The following is a 16656-nucleotide window of genomic DNA, read 5'->3' as shown; positions in this document are numbered from 1 at the left end:
ACTCCATGCTGTAACTGTGTGTCCCCGTCCCTCTCAGCCTTAGTACCTGGAAGACAGCCAACCTGTCTTAATTCTATTGGTATCCCCAGGGCGCATTTCTTTGCCTTGAAAATTGAGTACCCAATAAATGTGCGTCGAGCAGAACTACACGAGATGGAGAACAGGGGTTTAGGGGTATGGGGGAGAGTCAGCAATTACTGGTGTCCTCCCTCCCTCCCCCAGCTCTGCTCCTACAGATCCAGGACGCCTAGCGAGGGTAGGAACCTCTTCTGTGCTTCCGCAACGCTCTGAACTGCACGGCACTGAGCGCATCTAATTAAAGTGATGGTTTCATTAGATAGCAACACAGCGAGACCCCGTTTCTACAGAAAATAAAAATAAAAAATAAAAGATTAGCTGGGCGTGGTTGCTCGCGCCTCTAGTCCCAGCTACTTGGGAGGCTGAGGAAGAAGGATCGCTTGAGCCTAAGAGTTCGAGGTTGCTGTGAGCTATGATCGCGCCACTGGACTCCAGCCTGGGCGACAGAGCAAGATCCTCTCTCTAAAATAAAAATAAAAATAAAATGATGGTTTAATCGCCGGCCTTTGCCCCTTCTGCCCCCCGGTTTAATCGCCGGCCTTTGCCCCTTCTGCCCCCCACCCCCCACAAGTCTGTAGGACCGGGTTGACTTCCCAGAGCTTACTACAGATTAGATGCTAAATAAATGTCTATTGGACGGATGCGCGAATGAATGGATGGATGGAGGATGTGGTTGTGCTTACCACGCTCCCCGGTCAGTGGGTTAATGTCGTCAGGCGGGGCCAGGCTTGCTAACAGCCGGGCGGGGTGCCTTCCCCCGGGCCCCGCCCCGGCCGACCCCACCTTTCCGCGCGGCTCCGCCCCGCCGCCCCCTTCCCAGTGGCCCCTCCCCGCGCAGGTCCCGACTCCAGCCGCACCTCCTCCGGCTCTGCAGTGGCGGCGAGGAGGCGAGCCGGAGCGACTGCGGGGCTGGGGCCGGAGCCGAGCCGGGGTCGGGCAGCAGCAGGGACCCCCCAGAGGCGGGGCCTGTGGGACCGCTATGGGCGTGGAGATCGAGACCATCTCCCCCGGAGACGGTACCGGGCTCCCTCCGGAGCCGGGGGAGGGGAGGGGTCCCGGGGCGGAGCCCGGAGGGCGAGGGTCTGATTCGGAGGTGGCGTGGAGGGTGCTGAAGGGTCGGGGGGCTGGATGGGGAAGGCAGGCGGAGACGCCGGACGGGATTCTTGGGGGTCTAGGAGACCATCCTCCACCATCCTCTTCCGCGCTCACCTAGGGGAATGTAGGCGGCAGCCCGGAGGCGGGGGTCTGCGGCCCGGAGGCGGGGGTCTGCGGCCCGCCACCGCCCCGGGCTTCTCCTGTCGCGGCTGCAGTCGTTCGGTTATCCGCTGCTGCTGATACCCCAGCCTGGGTTTCGGCTTCGCTTTCCCTGCCCTACTCGGCGAGCTCTGGAAAGCAGGACCTGCTCTCGGATCCCCGCTGCTCGGGGACCTCCTCCTAGCGCGTCCCCCGCCGGGCCTCCCGTCGGTCGCTTCCCTGCGGGCCGGGCTGTGAGCGGCTGTGGGGACAGACCCAGGCTGGGGAAGGGGGAAGCGCTCCCTTGCCCGCTTCCGGATCTCGCTTTATCCTCCCGCCGCTTTCAGACTCCCTGGCCACCCTGTCCACTCCCATGGCCTCCACATTGAAGCTTCTAAGCCCAGCCCTGCGACCTACGGCCGAACCTCTCCCTGGACGTCCCAGGGTGCTCCCTGGTCAGCAAGTCCAAAACAGAACTCTCGCTTCCCACCTTCTCTCCTAAGTGATCCTCTTTATCCCCCTTCCGTGTCTCACTTTCCCAAGTCCTTGTATTACTGGGTCTGGGTGTGCAAGGAATAGCCATTTCTTTATTTCTTGAAATTTAATTAATACCAAAGCCCCCATTGTCTGCAGGGTTTGATGGGCAAACTTCATATCAGATATTATTAATATGAACAGCTCCCCTCCCCAGGAAATTGGAGAACTTCTTGGCTCCAGGCCATCTTCCTTGTCCAATCCCAACCACTACTTCAGATATCCCCTGGAGTACAGGCTTCTTTGCCCACGCAGGAAACATTGCTGCTGGGTCCCAGAAAGCAACTCCCTGAGGCCTTTTCATCCCTCAGCAGCCCCTGAGCTAATCTCCCCATCTTCAGTCTCTCCTCCCTGCTTTCAATCTCGTCCCCAATCTCATATTCACTCCCTTTCTATATCATAGCCTGAAGACTCTTCTTAAAATGCAGTGGCTCACGCCTGTAATCCCAGCACTTTGGGAGGCCGAGGCGGGTGGATCACAAGGTCAGGAGTTCGAGACCAGCCTGACCAACATGTTGAAACCCCGTCTCTACTAAAAATACAAAAATTAGCCGGGCATGGTGGTATGCACCTGTAATCCCAGCTACTCGGGAGACTGGGGCAGGAGAATCACTTGACCCTGGGAGCCAGAGGTTGCAGTGAGCTGAGATTGTGCCATTGCACTCCAGCCTGGGTGACAGAGCAAGACTCTATCTCAAAAAAAAAGAAAAAAGAAAAAAAAAATGCATGTTTGACTATGCCCCTCCCTCAGGCAGAAGATGTTTTAATGATTCTTCCCTCTCCCCCAGGAGGGGCCTTTGGTGCTATGGTCTATTCTCATCTTCCACACTAGAGCTTCATCTCTCACCACCTGTCCTAAGCCCACCACTAACTTTTTCCTCCAGCTTTCCCAAGCTGCCTGCAAGTTGTCAAACACACCACTCATTCAGCAAATATTTATTGAACGTGTGTGCTAGGCCCTAAGGTGACACAGTTGAAACAGACAGGGTTCCCGCTATTGCTGGACTGAGGGCCTTTGAACATGTTACATGTTGTTCCCTCTTCCCGGATGGTGTTTTTTCACTTCCTCTGGTAAACTCTTACTTGTCTTTCAAGACCTGGCTTCACCATTCTCTCCTCTATGATGTTTTCCTTGACTTCTGTGGTCAGTTAGCTGCTCCCTCCTCCAGGCTCCCATAGAGTCCTCTAAATATCGGCTCTGTGGTTAGGCTTCCTTAGGCTTTGTTATCCAGCCCTGTAGCTTTAAATTCCAGCCAAATTTATACCTCCAGTGCAGACTCTTCATCTGCCTACTTGCAATATAAACTCAGATGTCTAATAGGCATCTCAAGATTGCCACCCGCACAAATCTGTTCCTCCCGTCTTCCCTATCTCAGGAAATAGTTGCACTATTCATCCAGTTGCCCAAACAGAAAACCCAAGCATCGTTCTTGTTGTCTCCTTTGTCCTCATCCTGGACCCCATTTCCAGTCTGATTGCATGACCTGTCAGCTCCGCTTCCAAAATATATCTCCAATCTTTCACTCTCTTCTCTGCTGCCACCACCTTAAATCAAGCTATCATTGATTTCTTGTCTGGATTATTGCAACAGACGCCTAACCGTCCATCCTACACATAGCAGCCAGAGTGATGTTATAAAATCTTAATTCAGATTATGTCATTCTCTGGCTTAAAACCCTCCAGTGGTTTCCTATTGCACTTAGTATTAAATCCGGCTCTGCAAGCCCTGCATGATCCATCTCCTTCCCACCTCTCTCCTCCCTCCCTTCTTTCCAGCACCTAGCCTCCTCGCTCACTGCAAATGTATTGATTCTGTGCACTTGTTACTCCTTTCCCAAGTGCTATTTCCCAGTATTTTGCTCATCCTTCAAGTCCCAGCTCCAGGGGGCACCTTCTCCAAGAGGCCATCCTGGACCACTCTGTCTGAAATGGCCTGTCCCACTGCATCTCCCTTTAATACATCATTGTGCGTATTTTCTTTAGAGTATTCATCATAATCCATAATCATTTTGTATATTTAAGTATTGTCTCTGTCCATTAGAATATAAACTCCAGGGCGGGTTTGGTGGCTCATGCCTATAATCTCAGCACTTTGGGAGGTTGAGGTGGGAGAATCTCTTGAGCTCAGGAGTTCAAGGCCAACCTGGACAACATGTTAAGACCCTGTCTCTACAATTTTTTTTTAAAAAAATTAGCTGGGCATGGCGGCATGCACTTGCAGTACTAGCTACTCAGAAGGCAGAGGAAGAAAGATTGCTTGAGCCCAGGAGGTCAAGGCTGCATAGAGCCAAGATCATGCTATTGCACTCCAGCCTGGGTGACACACTGAGACCCCTACTCTTAAAAAAAAAAAAGTAAACTCTAAAGGAACAGGGATAGAGATCTTGTTTGTAGTGTTCACTGCTGTATCCCTGTGATCAGGCACAGGCTTGGCACACCATAGGTACCCAGTAAATATTTGTGGTTTTGTTTTGTTTTGTTTTGTTTGTTTGTTTATTGTGACAGGGTCTTGCTCTGTCACCCAGGGTAGAGTGCAGTAGCATGAACACAGCTCACTGCAGCCTTGACCTCCTGGGCTCAAACAATCCTTCCACTTCAGCTTCTTCAGTAGCTGGGACTATAGGTGTGCAGCACCACACCCAGCTAATTGAAAAGATTTTTTTTTTTTTTTTTTTTTTTTTTTTTAGAGATGGGGTCTCCCTATGTTACCCAGGGTGATCTAGAACTCCTGAGCTCAAGTGATCCTCCCACCTCAGCCTCCCAAAGTGCTGAGATTACAGATGTGAGCCACCATGCCCGGCCTCTCAGCAAATATTTGTAAATTATTATGTTTATTCATCTTTGATGGATGGATTATAATCTGCATTGTAATCTGGTATTTGTGTGTCTGTTTCCCTACCTTCCTCATGAGTTCATACATTGCTCTGCATGTCTGAAGTCTGGTCCAGGCCTGGCACATAGGAGGCCAACTGTAAATGTCTGTGGAATGGATGATGTGAAGTAAAAGGGGCAATCAAAGAAAGTGGGGGTGGGGTGGTGGGAAAGCCCAGGAGACAGCAGAATTGAGAAAATTGAGGGGGTAAAGTAAATCCAGGCCAGAGAGGTGACGTGATTCATTCTGGCTTGTACAGGGCCCAGAGCCAGAACTAGGGCCACAGGCATCTCCATGGCATGGAGGGGAATGCAGGCTGGAGCTCTTGGTCAGGATCATACTTAATGTCCCAGGTGTTTTTCCAATACCCTACTCCTTCATCTGCCCTCATGTCTCCCTGCAGGAAGGACATTCCCCAAGAAGGGCCAAACGTGTGTGGTGCACTACACAGGTAAGTCTTACCCCCTCAGCCCCCACCCAGTTCTTCCCCTCCCAAGGCAGGGCTGTCCTCTGAGCTTCTCTCCAGAGGTGCCTGCCTCTGGATCAGGGCTAAAGCCCAAGGCAGCAGGGTCTCCCTGTGACCAGCCATCCTCTACTCCTCCCAGCCAGTCTAGTGGGAATGATAAAGGAGGCTTGGAAGGCCAACTCTTTCCCTCTTCTACCAGCAAGGGCCATCCATGGTGCCAGCTTCTAGGTGAGTCAAACACCTTCAGTCCCCTTCCTTCTGTTGCAGGTATGGTGGAGCCCCTGTCCCTGCTGGGTCTGTCTGATATTTGGAAATCCCTCCTAGAGCTCCCAGCAGACTTTCTCTCCATCCTGCAGTATCATTAGAGAAGAAGAGGAGGGGAGAGGACAGACAAGTCACCCAGAGGCTCCGATGCCATTTGAGGGGTGGGGTGATGGCAGTGCTTTTCTCTGGGTACTGAGGGAGCCCAGAGCGGGACTGATCCCAGTTGGATGCTCTTTATCTGCAGGCGAGGTAGAGTGAGTTCTTCAGGACTGCTGGCAGGAAGATCATGAGCAGGTGTTTGTTCCAAGGGAGGTGAGCACCCTGCCTTGTGACCTGCTTCCTAAAGTGGCAAACTCGATGACAGCCACTTAGCAGACAGCAAGCCCAGGTTAATTCCTAGGACATACTCGGATGGGGCCATTTTTAGCAGTTCTGTGGGCCAGTGTGAAGCACAAGGTTAATTCTAGGCAGATGGTGTGGATGTTTTCAGCAGTTGTGTTGCTGGTCGCTGACATCAGTGGGCTGGACCATGTTTTATCTCCTGGTGACGTGGCCTAATTACCATGGGTCGTCTGGGGCCTCTGACCTGTGTAATTGATTTAACAATTTTGCATGTTATAGACAGACCAGTATTTATCAAGTTACTGAAACCACAACATCCTTTTGCAAAGTCCTTTCACAATACATACATAGGGCAGCAGCTCCTGTCTTGGGAGAGACTATGTCTTATCAAACATAGCGGGAGACTATGGGACTTTTGGTAAACTTTTAAGTTAAATATAAATATAGTAGAGAACATAATGTAAGATGTCTAGGTCAATGAATTTTTTCAAAGTGATCACATTTATGTGACTACCACCTAGAGAAGCATAGAACATACAAGCATAGAACCAGCATCCCCAAAAGTCCCCCTGATGCCTTCTCCCAGTCATTTCACCTCCCTAGAGGTAGCTATCATTGTTTTGTTTTGTTTTTTTTTTTGTCATTGTTGTTGTTGTTTTGAGACAGGGTCTCACTCTGTGACTCAGGCTGAGTGCAGTGGTGATCACAGCTCATTGCAGCCTCGACCTCTCGGGCTCAAGTGACCCTCCTGCTTTAGTCTCCTGACTAGCTGGGACCACAGACATGAGCCACCATGCCTGGCTAATTTTAATTTTTTGTAGAGACGAGGGTCTCACTATGTTGCCCAGGCTGGTCTCGAATGCCTGTATGCAAGTGATCCTTCCACCTTGGCCTCCTAGTGCTGGGATTACAGGTGTGAGCCACTGTGCCTGGCTGGCAACTATTACTCTGACTTTTGTCTCCATGGATTGGTTTTGCCTATTTTTGAACTTCATCTTAATGGAACCACAGCGTAGGTACTCTTTTGTGTTTGGCTTATTTCACTCACTATTATGTCTGCGAGATATATCCAGAGTGGTTTATTCCTCTACAGTATTTTAACGTACGAGTGTGTTGCAATTTATGTATCCTCTCTACCGTTGATGAACATTTGGGTTGTTCATAGTTTTTGTTTATTACAAACAGTGTCACTTTGATCAGTCTTGCAGGCATCTCTTAGTGTACATGTGTACAGACACATGTGCATGTTTCTGTTGGGTATATACCTGGAAGTGGGGTACCTCCTGGGCTCAGCGTTAGCAGTACTGTCTGACAGCTTTCCAAAGTCGTTGTGCCAGTTTCCACTCTAGGCAGCTGTGTAGGAGACTGCCAGTTACCCTGTGTCCTCCCCAACACTTGGTATTGTCAGGTTTTGTTTTTGTTTTGTTTTTTCTTTTTTTGAGACAGAGTCTATGTTGCCCAGGCTGGAGAGAAATGGCACGATCTTGGCTCACTGCAACCTCTGCCTCCTGGGTTCAAGCGATTCTCCTGCCTTAGCCTCCCGAGTAGCTGGGATTACAGGTGCCCGCCACCAAGCCTGGCTAATTTTTGTGTTTCTAGTAGAGACGGGGTTTCACCATATTGGCCAGGCTGATCTCAAACTCCTGACCTCAGGTGATCTGCCTGCCTCGGCCTCTCAAAGTGCTGGGATTACAGGAATGAGCCACCACACCAGGCTTTGTTTTGGTTTTGGCCTACTCTGGTGAGCGTTCAGTACTATTTCACTGTGGGTTTTTTTGTTTTTTTTTTTTGAGACAAGGTCTCACTCTGTTGCCAAGGCTGGAGTGCAGTGGTGCGATCTTGGCTCACTGCAACCCCGCCTCCCGGGTTCAAGCGATTCTTGTGCCTCAACCTCCCAAGTAGCTGGGATTACAGGTGCGCACCACCACACCCAGCTAATTTTTGTATTTTTTGTAGAGATGGGATTTCACCATGTTGGCCAGGCTGGTCACTGTGGTTTTGATTTGTGTTTCCCTGATGATGAATGAAGTTGAGCACCTTTTCATGTGCCTACTGGCCATTTGGAATCCTCTTTAGACTGCTCTAATTTTGTCCATTTTAGAAAATTAGGTTGTCTTTTTCTTTTTCTTTTTTTGAGACAGAGTTTCACTCTTGTTGCTCAGGCTGGAGTGCAATGGCGCAATCTTCACTCACTGCAACCTACACTTCCCGGGTTCAAGTGATTCTCCTGCCTCAGCCTCCTGAGTAGCTGGGATTACAGGTGTGTGCCACCATGCCCGGCTAATTTTGAGGTTTTTAGTAGAGACAGGGTTTCGCCATGTTGGCCAGGCTGATCTCAAACTCCTGACCTCAGGTGATCCACCTGCCTCGGCTTCCCAGAGTACTGGGATTACAGGTGTAAACCATGGTGCCTGGCCAGTTGTCTTTTTCTTGTTGATTTATAGGAGTTTTGTATATGTTTTGGATATGAGTCTTTTGTTGGTTATATCTATCCCAAACATCTTCTCCCACACTGTGGCTTGCCTTTTTACTCTCTTAATAGTATATTTTGAACAGAAGTTCTTTTTTTATAGTTTATATTTTCTTCTTTTCTTTCTTTTTAAAATTTTTTTTCTTTCTTTTTTATTTTTGAGATAGGATCTCACTCTGTTACCCAGGCTGGAGTTCAGTGGCTCTAGTCTTCAGGGATCATGGCTCACTGCAGCCTTGACCTCCTGGGTTCAAGGACTCCTCCCATGTCAGCCTCCCAAGTAGCTGGGAGTACAGGAACATGCTACCATGCCTGGCTAAATTTTTTTTGGGTTTTTTTTGTGTGTGTGTGATGGAGTTTTGCTATCGTTGCCCAGGCTGGAGTGCAATGGCACGATCTCGGCTCACCACAACCTCTGCCTCCCAGGTTCAAGCAATTCTCCTGCCTCAGCCTTCCGAGTAGCTGGGATTTCAGGCATGCGCCACCACGCCTGGACAGTTTTGTATTTTTGGTAGAGACTGGGTTTCTCCATGTTGGTCAGGCTGGTCTCGAACTCCCTACCTCAGGTGATCTGCTCGCCTCAGCCTCCCAAAGTGCTGGGATTACAGGCGTGAGCCACCGGGCCCGGCCATCTGGCTAATTTTTAATTTTTCTGTAGAGAGGAAGGTCTCCCTGTGTTGCCCAGGATGGTCTCAAACTCCTGGGCTCAAGTGATCCTCCTACCTTGGCCTCCCAAAGTGCTAGTATTACAGGTGTGAGCCACTGTACCCGGCCTGAACAGAAGTTCCTAATTTTGATGAAGTCTGACTTATCAATCTTTCCCTTTATGGTTAGTGCTTTCTGTGTTCAGTTTAAGAAATCTTTGTCTGTCAGGCCAGGTGCGGTGGCTCCTGCCTATAATCCCAGCACTTTGGGAGGCCAAGACAGGTGGATCACCTGAGGTCAGGAGTTCGAGACCAGCCTTGCCAACATGGTGAAACCCTGTCTCTACTAAAAATACAAAAATTAGCCAGGCATGGTGGTGCATGCCTGTAATCCCAGCTACTCGGGAGGCTGAGACAGGAGAATCACTTGAACAACCCAGGAGGCGGAGGTTGCAGTGAGCTGAGATTGAGCCGCTGCACTCCAGCCTGGGTGACAGAGATGAGACTCTGTCTCAGGAAAAAAAAAAAAAAATATATATATATATATATTTGTCTCTAGGTCATGAAGATATCCTTCTATTTGTTATCTTGTAGAAGCTTTATTATTCTATCTTTCATATTTAGGTTTATGATTCATCTGGAATTGATTTTTTTGTGTGTGGATTTGGTAGGGGTTAAGGTTCATTTTTTTCCCATATGAATATACTGTTGACTCAACAACCTTAATGCAAGAAAAAGAAACCTTTATTTGCTGCATTGCAGTGGTATCTTTGTCCAATCAAATCACCATGTAAGTGGGTCTGTTTCTAGACTGCATGGTTTTGGCTTAACTTGTAGCAATAGATAAATGAAGTTATTTATCCAAAGTAGATTAAGTCACATGAAACCTGAAGAAACTAAGGAATGAGAAAGGAAAGTCGGTATATAAATGGAGCGTGTGAATGTGTGCATGTGTGTTTGCATATCTGTGTGCATATTTGTACAAGTATGTATCTGTGTGAATGTATGTAGATCTGTGTATGTAAATATTTTCTTAGCATCTATTTGGCCACCAGGGCTTTTCTCCTGAGTGTGAGTGCATAAGTGCATGTGAGCATGCACAAGTATCTTTGTGTATTTGAATATCTTAGCAACCTTAGCAAATGCATGCGATTGTATTTGATCTTGTTAGCATCCATCTGCATGTACCTCTGTGTAGCCAGAAGGGTTTTCTTCTTTGCCTCATTTAGTACCCAGGGCAAAAGCTTAATGTATTCTACTCAGAAAGTAGTTAAATAAGACTGTTTCTCTAATATACATTTTAGTTGTAGGAATTAGGAAGTAGCATCATAGATGCTCCTACACTAAGCTGGCCCTGCTTCCTATGTTAAATATGACACATCTGAGGCCCTGGGAGAGGAAGTGATTTGCCCAGTCTCACACAATGAGTTAGAGCCAGAGTGAAGTCAAAACCCAGTCTCTGGATGTACAAGCAAGGTCTTTTTCTAGTCCCAAATGGCCTTTTGTGGTGGTCCAGGGACTGCTGGGAGCAGTCGTGGAACTGCATCATTTACAGAAGGTCTGATCTTTGAGTCAGAGTCACAGAAGAATTGAGAATAGCTGTTGGGCCTTGGGCTGCTGGACTGAGATGACATGTGGACATCGGGATGACAAGGCTTCTGAAGCAGAGGCTGGGGGACCCAGAACTGCTGGACCAGCACCTGGGGGGGTTCTGGTTTCAAACAGCCCTCTTAGTACAGAGTCTGGAGGCCACCTCTGACCAGCTAGGTCACCTTACACTGTTCCCTACAGTAGGGGATAATGTAACCTTTGGGTTTTCCCTTTTGGGGGGAACTTAGGAAACCTTAGGAACCTTATGCGAGGACTCAACCTGAGGCTGGAATAGCTGGGAAAACAGAACTTTAGGCGGAGGAAGTGGCATAAAAAAGTTGAAAAGTCTGGCTGGGCATGATAGCTCACACCTGTAATCCCAGCACTTTGGGAGGCCGAGGTGGGCGGATCACCTGAGGTCAGGAGTTCGAGACCAGCCTGGCCAACATAGCAAAACCCCATCTCTACTAAAAATGTGAAAAAATTAGCAGGCATAGTGGCAGGTACCTGTAGTCCCAGCTACTCAGGAAGCTGAGGCAGGAGAATCCCTTGAACCCGGGAGGCGGAGGTTGCAGTGAACCGAGATCACACCACTGCACTCCAGCCTGGGCAACAGAGGGAGACTCCGACTCAAAAAAAAAAAAAAAAAAAAAAAAGTTGAAAAGTGCAGAGGAATTTGAGAAAGGTATGACCTGAAAAGGACACAGAGGGAAGGGAAGGAAGGGGAGAACAGAGAGGGTTATAAGCAGGCCAGAGCCGGATTGTGAAGTGCCTGTATGCAAGGTAGGCATTTGGATTCTGCCCTGGGGAGCTATTGAAGTATTTTGAGCAGGGGAGTAATAGAATCAGATTTGTGTTTAAAGAAAAAAAAATCAGTCTGGATGCCAAGTAGACAATGAAATGGAGGCAAGTAAAAGAGGATCAAAAAGACCAGTTAGGAGGTTGTTCCTGTGTACAGGTGAGATAAGCTGGTGACTTGGTCGTGGTAATAGAAACAAAGAAAAGGCCAGGCACAGTGGCTCACGCTTGTAATCCCAGCACTTTGGGAGGCCAAGGTGGGTGGATCACCTGCAGTTCAGGAGTTCAAGACCAGCCTGGCCAATATGGCAAAACACTGTTTCTACTAAAAATACAAAAATCAGCTGAGTGTGGTGGTGGGCGCCTGTAATGCCAGCTACCTGGGAGGCTGAGGCAGAAGAATCGATTGAACCCAGGAGATGGAGGTTGCAGTGAGCCGAGATTGTGCCACTGCACTCCAGCCTGGGTGACAAATTGAGATTCTGTCTCAAATAAATAAATAAATAAAAATAGAAATGAAGAAAATAGGTGGATTCCAAAGATATGGAGGACTTAGTGATAGGCAGTATGTGGGGGTGAGGCAGAAGGAAGTGTCCAGATTTCCTGCTTGGGCAACAGGATGGATGGGGAGGATCAGAAGAGGAGCAGGTGTGTGCAGAAAAGGCATTCCATTTTAGACATGTGGAATCTGAATTGGGAGTTTACTCATGACCACAGCTCTATTGCACCCGATTCTTGCTTTGACAGGAATGCTCCAAAATGGGAAGAAGTTTGATTCATCCAGAGACAGAAACAAACCTTTCAAGTTCAGAATTGGCAAACAGGAAGTCATCAAAGGTTTTGAAGAGGGTGCAGCCCAGGTAGGATGAGGATTCACATTAAAGGGGATCTGGGGAGTTGGGGATCTGGGATCAGCACTCTGCCCTCCACCTCCACCTTCACCCACTCACAGACCACTACTGCTTTGACTCTACAGCCAGGGCATGGCAACGCCATCTGGTGTCCCCTCCTGGCTTTGCGTCCCCACCCCTCTCCTTGCCAGCATACCTCTTTTGTGTCCCTGGGGGCTCTCATCCCAAGCACATCCCCCTAGGCTTGCTCAGAACTAGCTGAGAGAGCCAGGCACGGTGGCTCACACCTGTAATCCCAGCACTTTGGGAGGCCGAATGGGGCGGATCACTTGAGGCCAGGAGTTCAAGACTAGCCTCACCAACATGGTGTAACCCTGTCCCTGCTGAAAATACAGGCGTGGTGGTGCACGCCTGTAATCCCAGCTACTTGGGAGGCTGCGACAGGAGAATTACTTGAACCGGGGAGGTGAAGGTTGCAGTGAGCAGAGATTGTGCCACTGTACTCCAGCCCAGGCGATGGAGTGAGACTGTCTCAAAAAAACAAAACAAAAAAATAAACTAGCTGAGGTCTACCAGTTGTCTGGGACTGAGGTGGTGGAAGAGTTGGGGTGGAGTAGGCCAAGAAAATTTTTTGTTTTTTCGCTTTTTTGAAAAGAATTTCAGAGTTACAAAAATATTACAGAAATAGTACAGAGTTCTTCTATACTCTATCCATCTTCCCCTTCTTGCATAACCATAGTACAATGATCAAAACCAGGACATTCACACTGATACAAATTACTTACTTATTCAAATTTTTGATTATTCAAAATTCAAAAGTAGATTTAATTTTTACCAATTGTCCCACTAATGCTGAGTGGGTTCTCAACAACTGCTGTGATGAGCCCTGGTTCAAGCTGTTCTTCCTTGGTCTGTCTGTGAAGTCCTATGATGCTCCCTTACAATAGGTCTTGTTTTTGGTGTTTTTTTTTAGAAAGAGTATCACTCTGTCACCAAGGCTGGAGTGCAGTGGCGCAATCTCGGCTCACTGCAAGCTCCGCGTCCTGGGTTCACGCCATTCTTCTGCCTCAGCCTCCCTAGTAGCTGGGACTACAGGCACCCGCCACCACGGCCGGCTAATTTTTTTGTATTTTTAGTAGAGACGGGGTTTCACCGTTGTTAGCCAAGATGGTCTCGGTCTCCTGACCTCGTGATCTGCCCGCCTCAGCCTCCCAAAGTGGTGCGAGCCACCATGCCCGGCCTGTTTTTTGTTTTTTATTTTTATTTTTTTTTGAGACGTAGTCTCACTCTGTTGCCCAGGCTAGAGTGCAGTGGCACAATCTCAGCTCACTGCAACCTCCGCCTCCCAGGTTCAAGCAATTCTCCTGCCCCAGCCTCCCGAGTAGCTGAGATTACAGGTGTGCACCATCACCATCACGCCTGGCTAATTTTTGTATTTTTAGTACAGACGGGGTCTCACCATGTTTGCCAGGCTGCTCTTGAACTCCTGACCTCAGGTGATCCACCTGCCTCGGCCTCCCAAAGTGCTGGGATTACAGGTGTGAGCCACCACGCCCAGACTTTTTGTATTTTTTAGTAGAGACAGGGTTTTGCCATATTAGCCAGGCTAGTCTTGAACTTCTGGACTCAAGTGATCTGCCCACCTTGGCTTCCCAAAGTGCTGGGATTACAGGTGTGAGCCACCACGGTTGGCCACAATAGGTCCCCCTTGCCACCTTGCTGGTGACTCTAGTCTCTAAACCACTTTAATGAGCTGCCCGTCACCTACTTGAGTATTTACGTGTGCTATTCATACACCCTCTTTTCCTAAAGAGGCCTATTCTTTGGAAGAGGGTGAACTATGAACAAATGGAAGTGTTTCAGTCATACACAAATTGAATAACCAGTAATGTTTGTCAGATGCATGAATTTGGACCACTCTGTGAGGGTTACTGCCCCACAGTCACATCTCTGCTGAGGCAGAATCTGCGTTTGTTACAGCTGTTAGCACAATTTCAATGTATCCCATGTAAAATTCATCTGAGATCTTCAGAGTTAACATTGAGGATGGTTTGGGAAAATGCCATAGTCATCTAACTTTTTTCTTTTAAATCAAGCTGGGTCCTCTTTCTCCTCTCCCCATCTGCCCCCATCCCTGCTAGATGAGCTTGGGGCAGAGGGCGAAGCTGACCTGCACCCCTGATGTGGCATATGGAGCCACGGGCCACCCCGGTGTCATCCCTCCCAATGCCACCCTCATCTTTGACGTGGAGCTGCTCAACTTAGAGTGAAGGCAGGAAGGAACTCAAGGTGGCTGGAGATGGCTGCTGCTCACCCTCCTAGCCTGCTCTGCCACTGGGACGGCTCCTCCTGTTTGGGGCTCTTGATCAGTGTGCTAACCTCACTGCCTCATGGCATCATCCATTCTCTCTGCCCAAGTTGCTCTGTATGTGTTCGTCAGTGTTCATGCGAATTCTTGCTTGAGGAAACTTCGGTTGCAGATTGAAGCATTTCAGGTTGTGCATTTTGTGTGATGCATGTAGTAGCCTTTCCTGATGACAGAACACAGATCTCTTGTTCGCACAATCTACACTGCCTTACCTTCACTTAAGCCACACACACAAGGTGCTCAGACATGAAATGTACATGGCGTACCGTACACAGAGGGACTTGAGCCAGTTACCTTTGCTGTCACTTTCTCTCTTATAAATTCTGTTGGCTGCTCACTTAAACAATGTCCTCTTTGAGAAAATGTAAAATAAAGGCTCTGTGCTTGACAAACTCCTGTCCATCCTTATTTTAGGTAGGAAGTGCTCTAAGGACCACACAAGCCAGGTGCCCTTGGGAAAGAGTGGAAAGAAAGGAGGGTTCCAAGTGGCTAGGTGAGTGATAAATATAATAGCTACAATGTGAGCATTTTACATGCTGGGCCTTGTTCTACATACTTTTTTATTTTATTTATTTATTTATTTATTTGAGATGGAGTCTCGCTCTGTCACTCAGGCTGGAATGCAGTGGCACAATCTTGGCTCACTGCAACCTCCGCCTCCTGGGTTCAAACGATTGTCATGCTCACCAGCATGCCTGGCTAATTTTTGTATTTTTAGTAGAGACAGGGTTTTGTCATATTGGCCAGGCTGGTCTCAAACTCCTGACCTCAACTGATCCACCTGCCTTGGCCTCTCAAAGTGATGGGATTACAGGTGTGAGCCACTGTGCCTAGCTATATACTTTTAAATTATTACCATCGATCCTCTAAGCAACCTTGCACAGTAGATATTACCTGCCGCTCATCTCAGGCTCAGAATCCTCCTCTGCATAACTAAAGAAATATAGGCTCCAAATCTTGTAGCCTAGCAATCAGATGTGGGACTTGAGCACCTTATGTGCTCTTGCAATCTTTGTTTGGACTACAGCCAGAGGGATGAGCTCCACTCACCCAGATGGATACGGAACACTTTTTGTGTCTAAACAAATGAAGGTGTGTTAAGGGCTTGAAGTCATACACTAACTCACATTGGGAAGTTCCTTGTGAAAACAGTGTGTGATTCTGAGCTTGTTTTCACATATACTGCTTAGTTTCACCTAGATTTGTTCTGACTTACATTGAGGAATTACTTTTGAGAAGAATGTATGATTCTGAACTTGTTTCCACATATAGTGCTTATTTCATCAACATTTATTGTAACTAACCAGAAACACCAGTTAGGTTTTAAAATCAGCACACTTATTGGTGTAGGTTATATATAGGCCATAGGAGACTGAGGCAATATACTCAAACATTTTTCTTTTTTTTCTTTCTTTTTTTGAGACGGAGTCTCACTCTATTGCCCAGGCTGAAGTGCAGTGGCATGATCTCGGCTCACTGCAAGCTCTGCCTCCCGGGTTCACACCATTCTTCTGCCTCAGCCTCCCGAGTAGCTGGGACTACAGGTGCCCACCACCACACCTGGCTAATTTTTTGTATTTTTAGTAGAGACGGAGTTTCACCATGTTAGCCAGGATGGTCTCGATCTCCTGACCTTATGATCCGCCTGCCTCGGCCTCCCAAAATGCTAGGATTACAGGTGTGAGCCATCACGCCCAGCCTCAAACATTTTTCTTTCAGTTGGTATAGGATGAGAAAAACTCCTGGCCATAGTTGGGGTTATTCTTTTTTTTTTTTTAATCATTTATTTATTATTTTTAAAAAATAGAGATAGGGGAATCTCACTATGTTGCCCAGGCTGGTCTCAAACTCCTGGCCTCAAGCTATCTTCTCTCAGCCTCCCAAAGTGTTGGGATTACGGGTTTAAATCACTGCACTCAGCCAATACGGTTTTCTATCAGTGATGACTTGGAATTGTTTCAAGATTGAGGACGGAGGGGCTGATAACAGGTACTGTTAGTGTTCCTCATAGACCCACTGATACATGTCACATGATGTCATATATATGCTATGAGGCCATGTCATCTTGGCTACATGATCTACCTTTTTTGTCTCCAAGAAATCCTGGCTGTATTCCTTTGCTGAGGGTGGAGGAGCTAATGAAGAA

The 16656-nt window shown here is 48.0% G+C and overlaps 1 protein-coding gene across 5 annotated transcripts; it reads left to right on the top strand.

Annotated features, from left to right (window-relative positions):
* The first annotated feature begins 593 nt into the window (after window positions 1–593).
* On the top strand, window positions 594–14902 carry FKBP1B (FKBP prolyl isomerase 1B). Of its 5 annotated transcripts, XM_024927761.3 has the most exons (5): window positions 1004–1094; window positions 5121–5168; window positions 5692–5759; window positions 12039–12151; window positions 14284–14902. In XM_024927761.3, the coding sequence occupies exons 4-5, from the start codon at window positions 12041–12043 to the stop codon at window positions 14410–14412; spliced, it is 240 nt and encodes a 79-aa protein (XP_024783529.1). In that variant the 5' UTR covers window positions 1004–1094; window positions 5121–5168; window positions 5692–5759; window positions 12039–12040; the 3' UTR covers window positions 14413–14902. The 5 variants fall into 5 exon arrangements, with proteins under 5 accessions (XP_034808609.1, XP_054964148.1, XP_003827071.1 ...); XM_003827023.5 differs by lacking the exon at window positions 5692–5759 and having other exon boundaries at window positions 891–1094; XM_008952378.4 differs by lacking the exon at window positions 5692–5759 and having other exon boundaries at window positions 902–1094; window positions 14239–14902.
* Window positions 14903–16656: the final 1754 nt, after the last annotated feature.

The sequence above is a fragment of the Pan paniscus genome, chromosome 12 (genome assembly GCF_029289425.2).
Source record: "Pan paniscus chromosome 12, NHGRI_mPanPan1-v2.0_pri, whole genome shotgun sequence".
NCBI classification, from domain to species: domain Eukaryota; kingdom Metazoa; phylum Chordata; class Mammalia; order Primates; family Hominidae; genus Pan; species Pan paniscus.
The sequence above is the reverse complement of the archived record's forward strand: the minus strand, read 5'-3'. Positions and strand labels throughout refer to the sequence as shown.